Raw genomic sequence first — 11,214 nt, 5'->3', positions numbered from 1 at the left:
ATATGGGAGGCATGATAAGCAAGTGGTAGGTATCGCAGCATAGGCATAGCAAAAGAGCGAGCAACTAGCAAGCAAAGATAGAAGTGATTTTGAGGGTATGGTCATCTTGCCTGAAATCCCGTAAGGAAGAAGAACGAGTCCATGAAGAAGACAAACGGGCGTAGTCGAACGAGTCCTCACAAACGCGACGTTATCGGAACCAACCCGAAGAAGCAACACCGGAAAGAGCAAACAACATAGTAAACAACCACCACATAATCATGGCATGATGCACAAACAAGTATGATGCATGTCCGGTTTAATGAAGCATGGCATGGTAAAGTGCACAAACAACCCTACAAATTAAGTGGAGCTCAATATGCAACTCCGTTGCATATTGACGAAACACCACATTCAAGTTATTTAGTTCGATCTCGTTTATGTACCCAACAATATTAAATGTTGTTAAACAATGGCAAGAGGGGAAGCATGATGAAACTATCTAATCTAGGCAAGTTTAAATGAGGCCGGAGCAACAAAACAACAAGTCCGGAAACTCCTCATATGCATATATTAGGTTTGGTACTGTTCTGCCTAAACATAATTTTAGAGTTGTTAAACATGCAAAGTAAAGCCATCATGATAATCTAGGCATTTTTCTACCCCATTTGCATATAAAGTTTATTAAAAACCGAGCTACGGTTATTTAGTTATGAAATAAATCATTTTAGCAAGTTAATTAAGCAAGTTTAAACAAGCAGCATTTTAAACATTTTAAACATGGTTGAAAGTTGGATATTATGAAACTAGATGAAATTCTAGTCAAGTTACATATATAGTTTGTTCAATTTGGATGCATGCATATTTAAATATGAGCAATGCAAAACAATGGCAGTTTTGAAAATATGCAAGCACTAGATATGACAAAAATCACATTACATATAAATTTTATTAAAAACCGAGCTACGGTTATTTAGTTATGAAATAAATCATTTTAGCAAGTTAATTAAGCAAGTTTAAACAAGCAGCATTTTAAACATGGTTGAAAGTTGGATATTATGAAACTAGATGAAATTCTAGTCAAGTTACATATATAGTTTGTTCAATTTGGATGCATGCATATTTAAATATGAGCAATGCAAAACAATGGCAGTTCTAAAAATATGCAAGCACTAGATATGACAAAAATCACATTACATATAAAGTTTATTAAAAACCGAGCTACGGTTATTTAGTTATGAAATAAATCATTTTAGCAAGTTAATTAAGCAAGTTTAAACAAGCAGCATTTTAAACATTTTAAACATGGTTGAAAGTTGGATATTATGAAACTAGATGAAATTCTAGTCAAGCTACATATATAGTTTGTTCAATTTGGATGCATGCATATTTAAATATGAGCAATGCAAAACAATGGCAGTTCTGAAAATATGCAAGCAATAGATATGACAAAAATCACATTACATATAAAGTTTATTAGAAACCGAGCTACGGTTATTTAGTTATGAAATAAATCATTTTAGCAAGTTTAAACAAGCAGCATTTTAAACATTTTAAACATGGTTGAAAGTTGGATATTATGAAACTAGATGAAATTCTAGTCAAGTTACATATATAGTTTGTTCAATTTGGATGCATGCATATTTAAATATGAGCAATGCAAAACAATGGCAGTTCTGAAAATATGCAAGCACTAGATATGACAAAAATCACAGACTGGGAAAAATATAACATCGGGCCGAATCTGAAACAGTGGCAGTGGCCGAGTAGGATTTGGCCCAAGCAGCTGTGGGTGTGTGCAAAATAACAGGAAAATAGAGCAAAAATATGGGCAGCTGGGACTCAAACCCCAGACCTCCTGGATGGATACTGGCTGCGCTAGCCACTGGGCTAGCTTTGTGTTGGTCATGCAAAGGGAGACCGGCGCAAGGTAAAGCGTATGTGCAACGCGACCAAGACCCAAACTGAAGCGCGCACGGGGATCTCAGCGGCGACGGCAGCGAGCAAGCATGGCGCCTGCGGTGGATGCAGAGCTACGGTGGGCGGGCGGAAAGGTTCAGGGTGCAGCGCACAGGTTCGGGTGTGCGGGATCCTAAGGACGAGCTCGGGCTCGCTTCGGACACGGCGACTGCAGAGGCATGCAAGGGACCACGAGGCTTCGGTCGAGCGCAAGAGTTGCTGGCTACAGGTGCGTGCGCGGTGAGGCGAAAGCAGAGGCGCGGCGCTGCTGTAGAGAGCGGTCAGACGCGAGGCGATGCGTGCGCGAGGGGATCGGAAGCGGGGCTGGACGAGCATGATACAGCAACCCCAACAACTACAGAAATACGTTGCAGACTTCGCCGGAGCACCGACAGCTAGACGAAGACATGAAACTAGCGACGCGTACAGGGATCAGTCGGCAACAAGAAAGAGCAGGGATGGGTGTGGGTATACCTAGTATACCTAGGACAAGAAGAAGTGGCCGGGGACGCAGCAGATCGACGGCGGGGAGGCGAAGATCTCCGGTGGACTTGCTGTCCGTGAAGTAGAGGAAGCAGGGGATGAGGTCGTCGGTGTGGAACTTGGTGATCCGACATAGGGAAGACGTCTGAACGGGCGGAGTCGACGTCGACGAAGAAGATGGACATGCTGGAGGCGACTGTGGTGGCCTCCGACCAAGCAGGAGACGGTGAAGCTCTCGGTGGTGCTCTCAGTTCTTGAAGAAGAAGAAGAAGAACCAGAGGAAGTAGAGGCCTTGAGGCGGCGGCAAGAGGGGGAAGAGGGAAACTCTAGGGCACGGGGCTCTGGATTTATAGGAGGGCCAGGAGGCGTCGATGGGTCGTGGTGAAACCACGGTGGCCATGTGCGGGCGCCCTGGAGGTTTTACCGTGAGAGAAAAGAGATCGGGAGGAGGAAGAAAAAAACAAGGGAAGGAGAGGCTGCAGGTGGGGCCTGGACGGGTGTCCAGCGTGGATTCACCACGAGAGAGTGGAACGAGGCTGCGGGAGTAGAGCTGGGCTGCGGAGGCGCTGGAGCTGGGCCGGGCTCGACTGGAGCAGCGCTGCTTCTGCTGGGCTGCTCAGTTGCTACTGCTGCTTCCCTTCTTCTCTTTTCTTTAGACAGAAAACAAGACAGAAAAGCACAGGTATAAAGGAGAGGGTTAAGAGAGATATGAGAATGTCCCTGGAGTCCAGGATTTGTGCAGGATTTGAATAAATCGACTTGGCAATTTTAAGAGGTAGAAAAATAATCCAAGTTTGAATTAAATTCAAACTTGAGCCATTTTTGAACCCAACCAAATCAAGTTGAAAGGAGCTGAAATTCGGCAGAGAGCTTGAAGGCATGGTTGAGAATTTATAGTAAAAGAATGAACATTACACGGAACAGAAACAATGCCACTTGAATAAATGGGTGAGAATTGAACGGAAGAAGCTAGAGATGGGGTGTTGCACTGATGATGGTTTAGATGGAAAGGACAAGATGATACAACAAATAAGATGAGGAGAAGGAGTTCACAAAGATAACAAGCACGCAACAAATATGCACACTACAATGAAGATCATGATGCAAATGCAACAAAAATAACAAAGGCACAATGCAACATAACAAGTGAGATGAGCATGATGCAAGAAGCAAAGATATGACAAAGCACTCAACATGATCATGGCATAAACATATATAGGAATGAAATATGCAACAATAATTATGATAATGCTACAAACATAATAAACACACAACAGCAACTAAAAATAAATGGAAGGCAAATCGAGCATCGGTCTCGGGGCGTTACAGCCCCCCCTAGGGCGCGTCCCCCTACCTCGTGGGCCCCCTGTTGCGTCTCCGACTCCAACTCCATCTCCATATATTGAGTTTCGATGAGAAAAAAATCAGGGAGAAGAAATCATCGCGTTTTACGATACAGAGCCGTCGCCAAGCCCTAAAATTTCTCGGGAGGGCTGATCTGGAGTCCGTTCGGGGCTCCGGAGAGAGGGATACGTCGTCGTCGTCATCATCAACCATCCTCCATCACCAATTTGTTAGCTTTGACATGTCTCAAAAAAAACTATGTTAGCTTTGACTAAAGTCAAACTTTATAAAGTTTGACCAAGTTTATAGAAAATAGTATAAACATTTATAGTAACAAATTTATACGATGTGAAAATATATGCAATGATGAATCCAATGATATTGATTTGATGGTGTGTATGTTAATTTATTTTTCTATGAACTTTTTAAAGTATATAAAATTTGATTTTAGACAAACCTAATATAAAAAATACAGAATACATAGTAAACAAAAATGAAGGAAATACATATAGAACATAAGTAGTATTTTTCATGCATGCTGAGAGAAATATTTTCAGTGTGAATTGATTAGGTGGCATGTGTGATGAGTAAAGTATAAATACTATCTCCGTCCCATAATATAAGAGTGTTGACACAACACTAATGTTAAGAACGTTCTTATATTATGAGACGGAGAGAGTAGCATTTTTCATACATGTTCAGAGAAATAATTAGTGAGGTGAGGTGATGAGGTAGCATGTCTAAGGTGACATGTGTGTATGATAGAGAATTGAAATCAGGAATATAGATCTAGGATTAATTGGTCGGATACTCCTCTACTTTCTACCCTTTAAAATAGTTAGTCAAAGTGAACTAATCTGTAGTTGAATGATTAGAGGTGCTCATAGAGATATGATGTGCATGTGTGCTTTTATAAAGGTGATTGTATGTACGTGTATGATTGTATATGGGTGTATATGAGCGTTTGCGATCGTACTGCGTTAAAAAAAAGTTAGTTAAACATTGCCCAATCCCCAAAGCAATCCCCTCGCTGCCCCCGGTCGCTCCCATGAGCACGCCTCGCCGTTGCCGCATCTCGCCGGCGGCGTAGACAACGCCATTCTCCCCGCCGACTAGTTGATCTGCCCCAGACTAGTCCTCCCAACCGACCAAATCACCCATCAAAAAAACACCGGGAGGAGTTGCGCTGCTAAGCCTACCATGAGCACGAGAGGGGAGATGTCTACCCCTGGCTGCCGCCGCACCTCCCCGCCGCCTGCCTCTCTGCCAGACGACGACGACATGCTTCGGGAGGTTCTCCTCCGCCTGCCCCCGCGGCCTTCCTCCCTGCCCCGGGCCTCCCTCGTCTGCAAGCGTTGGCGCAGCCTCGTCGCCGATCCCCAATTCCAGTGCCGCTTCCGCGACCACCACGGCAAGCCTCCTCTCCTTGGCTTCTTCCTCGATTCCCGTCCGTTTGTTCCGATTCTGGATCCACCAGACCGCATCCCCGAAGCTCGCTTCTCCATGCCTCCCCTCGAGAGCTACCGCATCATCGACTGTCGCGACGGGCTCGTCCTTTTCCTCGCCCACAGGATGATGCGCCGCTTGGTTTTATGGAACCCCGTCGCTCGCGAGCAGCGCCGGCTGATCTTCCCGCCGGAGCTGGACAACGCCCAGATGTTCTTCTTCAACGGGGCGGTGCGTCGCCCTGCCCGCCGCCAAGGATGGCATTTCCAGGTGGCCCTCATAGCCCGTGACACACTATGCACAAGAGTTTCGGTATGGCTTTACTCATCAGAGACCGGGGCATGGGGCAACATCAACTCACTGCAGCTGCAATCGATTCAGTCTATGCCACAGCCCAGCACTTTGATTGGGAATTCCTTTTGCTGGTTATTTACCGTGGGTCATGGCTGTGTCATACTTGAGTTTGATCTTGATAGGCAGAGCCTAGCTGTGACAGAGCTGCCACCACACACAGATATGGAAGCCGACTTTCACAAGTTATGGATTATGCCCTCCCAGGGTGGTGGGCTTGGCTTCATCCATCTCTCACAATTCCACGCCCAATTATGGAAGAGAGAGCCTGATTCTGATGGTTTTCCTGTATGGGTGCCCGACAGAGCTGTTGAATTCGGGGAACTTAGATCAACTTGCAAGGGCGACTTCCTCACTTTGGTTGGGTTTGACGAGGAGAGTAATGCAATCCTTGTGCTGACAGCTTCTGGTGTCTTCATGGTCTACCTCCAGTCAATGGAGTTCAAGAAACTTTCTGATCCAAAGTCCTTCTGTCACCATTATCCATTTGCATGTTTCTATCCTGCAGGTAACAGCAAGCCTTTATATAATTTATTACTTCGCGGTATTATAATATAAATTTATTTTCAGCAATTAGTTGCTCAAATGAATGTCATATCCTTGAGTGTTATGCTGATGATTGAAGTTCAAATCACATCAATTTTTTCTTTTGCCGCTTGATGAGTTCTTTAAAAGAAAATACTACTCAAGGCCACTGTTCTTTGGTTGTATGCATAAATTGTGTTTCAGATGTAGTCTTATCATCTTATGTGCCTATCTGAAGTATATATCTTTTCAGCATCGGAAGCATAACAGTTGGAAATCAATGAAATAGTTATTTGTCACTTGTGGAAGAGCCTTGCTGTGATTAGCTAGTTTAGATGTACAACTGGAAAACATCTAATAGGTCGAACCTATTATGTTTCTTGTCAGCTTTTGGTTTTGGCATGTCTTAATTTGCCCCGCTTGGTCTGACGAGGAATCAAGTTTACCAAAGATGATTTCTAGAAAGTATTTTTTTCTCTTGCAGGAATAATGTTATGGTAATATTCAGCACTGGACCGCAGTTCTCTTGACAATGTGACACATAACAGTTAAAATTGGAAGATAACTTAATGGAAGTTGAGACCCAAACAACCGAATATGCAACTCCATCGACACTTTTCGGAGCTTAAAGCTAGTTACACTCTTTCATTTGGAAGCTGAAACCAATTGAATAAATTTAAGTTCTTGTTTTGTTGAATATCTTCCTGAAGTGAGGAGTCCGTTTGCACTAGAGATTAAATAATTTTCTTCATAGCTCAGTGTTATTTTTCTCAGATTACATAACTATGCACCTCTCAGTTCATCTAGATATCCCATTGTAGTTCGCTCTTCTATCGATGGCTTTCCATTGGAATTGTCATTTGTTCCTGACTTATTATGCTCGTAGGTACTGGCATTGTTGATGGACATGATGGAAATGAAGTCCTGAACAATATGTGAGATGGTTGTTTGGTGAGACATGCTAGTATGATGTGATGACTGAAAGGGTGACGTAACTTTATCTCCTAGACATGTCCATTACGACATCTATGCTATTTTACAATTTATTGCTGCATGGGCTTGGCTGATGATGTTTTCTTATGAAAGTATTAACTCCATTTGTAATTTGTAAGGCATCTGGTACTTTGCCTAAATAATCGAGAACTATATATACCGGAACATGAGTAATTCAGAATCCTAGTTAGTACAGTTCACGTTAGTACACACTGCTAAGTATCTCCAGTCAAGTCAGATGTTGCTTTTGTTTTATATGAAAGTCAATTTCTCAACTTGATCACTAGTAAATCAATAGTTTATATATTGTCGCATTGACTAGGTTCATAAATAAAAACATTTTCAGGTTATGTAATTTTTTAATTTTATATAATGATGTTACATACTCCCTCCGTCCGGAATTAACTATCGCTGAAATGAGTGAAACGCATCTAGATACACTCATTTCAGCGACAGTTAATTCCGGACAGAGGTTGTAGTTTGTGAACTTTCTACGGTAGCAAAAATGGTGGTCAAAGGCATAAAGCTCTGATCTGACTTCTAATGTCATGCAAAGGTTAAAATGTCATCCATTTTAGGCTGAAAGAATGCTACTATTTTATTAGCTGATAAAGTATCTGCTAATACTAGTTCTCTTGTGAGTAGTTCTACTTCAGTTTATAAGAAGTATACTATGCTTATAACTAAGCTGGATCTTTTTTCTTTCTGTTGTTTTGCTATTTATTTCCCCGACGATGCTTGCATTATACTGCACATGCCGTGATATTCTAGACAGTTGCAGTATTTGCCAGTCGTGCATAAAAGCACTATGTTACTGATTGTATTGTTGTTTATATAAGGTATTGCTAAGTCGCGGGAATGGCTTATCGATGATCCATTCCCATCTGAAAATTGATCCGTTGTAGTGTGTACTCCCTCCGTCCGAAAATACTTGTCATCAAAATGGATAAAAAGGAATGTATCTAGAACTAAAATACGTCTAGATACATCTCTTTTTATTCATTTTGATGACAAGTATTTCCGGACGGGGGGGATTACTTATCGAGCGTGAAGTATGCCTGCGGGAACAAACTGTTTAACTTGTTAGTTCCCATTACTATTCCAGCGATGGGCATTTTCTCTGCCTAGCAACTACTCCCTCCGTTCCAAATTACTCGCCGCGGAAATGGATGTATCTAGAACTAAAATACATCTAGATACATTCATACGTGGGACAAGTAATTGAGAATGGAGGGAGTAGCAGTGATGGTCATTTTCAAATCTTTCTGTAAGGTGGTCTGGATTCCGTTGTAGACTGAATCCACATGGATGGCCTTATGTGAATGATCTGATCGTATCCCCAAGGGAAACCACACCTGCATCGTTCACTTTGTTCCTCTGCATCCTACTACTCCATACGGAGCGCAAAAGAAACACTCCAACAGCAACAGGTAGATGATTCCATATGGATCCTGGCGGTGGTCCTGGCCGTGTGCGCCTGCTTCTGGGAGCCGGTGGTGATGATGCATGGGCTGCTCATCCGCCGGGCAGCGTTTGAAGCCTTCCGCGAGCTCTACTACTACCTGCTCCGTGTAGTGGCGGAGCCAGGATTCGAGTATAGGGGGGGCTGAGTACATATATTGATCTAATCTTGTTGGTAATTACTCGTCGCTGCTACTAAAATTGTCGATCGTTGGGGGGGGGGGGGGTCGGTGTGTGATTTGAGTCTGGTCGATGTAGTGGACTGCTGTTGATATGAATGCTTTGGTTATCTGTATGCGTTTTTGTAAGAGTGTCGATGGCTTTAGGACGAACACATACTTTTTCTTGGGCCCCTGCTCGTCCCCCCTGGCTCCGTGCTCGGACCCGCCGTGACTGCGGTCGTGTTCCGCCACCTTCCCTAGTGGCCGATCTGCCTCTTGGCTTTTATTTTCGGTGTGTGATTTGAGTCTGGTCGATGTAGTGGACTGCTGTTGATATGAATGCTTTGGTTATCTGTATGCGTTTTTGTAAGAGTGTCGATGGCTTTAGGACGAACACATACTTTTTCTTGGGCCCCTGCTCGTCCCCCCTGGCTCCGTGCTCGGACCCGCCGTGACTGCGGTCGTGTTCCGCCACCTTCCCTAGTGGCCGATCTGCCTCTTGGCTTTTATTTTCGGTGTGTGATTTGAGTCTGGTCGATGTAGTGGACTGCTGTTGATATGAATGCTTTGGTTACTGTATGAGTTTTTGTAAGAGTGTCGATGGCTTTAGGACGAACACATACTTTTTCTTGGGCGTTAGCGTTAGGTAGAGATCATGCAGCATGAAAAGGTAACGATGCGACTTGCCATTTTGTTGAGCGGATCACTCAGTTCCTCCAAAACTGGTTACCTTATACTGTATCTGTTCATTTTTTCTAATAGTATGAGATTAAAACCATAAAACCTATAGGATTCTAGAAAGATTTTTTTTGGAGACAGACCAATACATATGTTGTTCAAATATTCAATCTGTCTAGGGCACATTTAGATGTGCTCTAATTATTGCACATTTAATTGACTCAATCAAACTAGAAAAAAAACTAGTAATAAAAATACTTGCACGAATCTTCACGTAAAATCAATGGCATAGAAATTAGATGTGTAATACTTAGGACACATCAAGATGTGCTTTAGTAAGACTGTAATTAAAAGGAAAATTGTAGTCAAAGTTTTAAAAGTTTGACTCAAAGCGTTTCCAAAATGTTCTGTGTTTGCGATACCAAGGGAGTAGTAGGGAGTGGAACACGGTCCACCTATCAATCGATATGAATAGGAAAACAAAACAGATTTTGATCCTAGGTTCTTGGAACGGGATTAATCCCTGACACATGTGACACAAAGCACTCCAACCCTAACGTTTTTATCATCTAGGGAGGAGCGCCGTTTCTATCCTAGCAATCACTGCAAATGTTGGGAAATTTACCAACTCGCAAGGGAATGGCCTGGAAAGGAGATGGAAGAAACCAGAGCCTAGATCAGTTAAGTTGAACGTGGGTGCGTCGTTTCATGTTGATGAAGGTGATGGAGCTATAGCAGCTGTTATTCGTGATCACAATGGGAAATTTCTTGCAGCGACATGCTCTTATATATCATATGCAGCAGATGCTAGTACTCCCTCCGTCCGAAAATACTTGTCCTAGAAATGAATAAAATGAATGTATCTATAACTAAAATAAGTCTAGATACAACCATTTATAGAACAAGTATTTCCGGACGGAGGGAGTACCTCAGAGGCAATGGCGATGCAAGATGGTTTGATGCTTGCTAACTCTCTTGGTTGCAATGTGATGGAAGCAGAATCTGATTCTGCAGAGGTAATCAATTTCTGTAATGGTGCAATGCAATGGTGGGACGAGGCGGCAGCTATCTACGCGGAATGTTTAGATTTAGCTACCTTAATAGGTGAGGTTAAATTCATGCACTGTAGAAGAGAAGCAAATAGTATGGCTCATGGGCTAGCAAAGCATACCTATCTTAGTAAAACTTTTTTGCTCGTGGTCTGATGATCCTCCAGTATGGATTATACCAGTTCTGGCAAATGATGTAATTGGTACTTGAGTTAATAAAGCTAGCCACGTTGGCCTTTTCCTAAAAAAAAGATGTCATCTGAAAAGAAAAAAAACAAACCAAAAAAACTGAAACTTGCCATCTGAAAAGATGTTGTCATGCTTGATAATAAAGTTGCCATCTTCACATCACTAAACTTGCCATAAAAAACATTTGGAGTTGCCATGTGCTCGTGCCACACATGTGGCACTTATCAGGGTCTTAATCAAGTTACCAACTTTATTAACTGCTGGAATACACCAGGGATTGCCGCGGAGAGCTGATCTTCACGGGTTTGGTGTCTCGCCAAATCAGGGAACAACATGAGTCGCTCTCCCCAGACACGATGTCAGACTAGACCCTGGAGGAGCGTGAGAATCCGGCGACGGGGTTAATGTCGGGTCGGATCTCGAAACCATTCTCCTCGGACGTGATGTCAGATCAGGCTCTGAAGGAGCATCAGGAATCCTTGTCGGATTCGATGTCATGTCAGATTTTGAAGCCGCTTCCCCTATGCCTAGTGTCAGATCAGACCCAGGAGGGGAGCGCAAAACTACTCATGGACTTGATGTTAAACCGGATTCAG

The 11,214-nt window shown here is 43.0% G+C and overlaps 1 protein-coding gene across 1 annotated transcript; it reads left to right on the top strand.

Annotated features, from left to right (window-relative positions):
• Positions 1 to 4,745: 4,745 nt before the first annotated feature.
• Positions 4,746 to 7,285, top strand: LOC125545214. The gene is made up of 2 exons (XM_048709103.1): positions 4,746 to 6,070; positions 6,974 to 7,285. The coding sequence occupies exons 1-2, from the start codon at positions 4,966 to 4,968 to the stop codon at positions 7,024 to 7,026; spliced, it is 1,158 nt and encodes a 385-aa protein (XP_048565060.1). The 5' UTR covers positions 4,746 to 4,965; the 3' UTR covers positions 7,027 to 7,285.
• The last annotated feature ends 3,929 nt before the right edge of the window (positions 7,286 to 11,214 follow it).

This window comes from Triticum urartu, chromosome 3 (genome assembly GCF_003073215.2).
Source record: "Triticum urartu cultivar G1812 chromosome 3, Tu2.1, whole genome shotgun sequence".
Taxonomy (NCBI): Eukaryota; Viridiplantae; Streptophyta; class Magnoliopsida; order Poales; family Poaceae; genus Triticum; species Triticum urartu.
Note: the sequence above shows the minus strand (reverse complement) of the source record. Positions and strands in the feature narration are given on the sequence as shown.

Bases quoted from the DNA above. Each gene is read 5' to 3' on its own strand.
- LOC125545214 (XM_048709103.1), top strand. From the start codon at position 4,966: ATGAGCACGAGAGGGGAGATGTCTACCCCTGGCTGCCGCCGCACCTCC. The intron at 6,071-6,973 runs GTAACAGCAAGC...TTATGCTCGTAG, and splicing joins TGCATGTTTCTATCCTGCAG to GTACTGGCATTGTTGATGGA.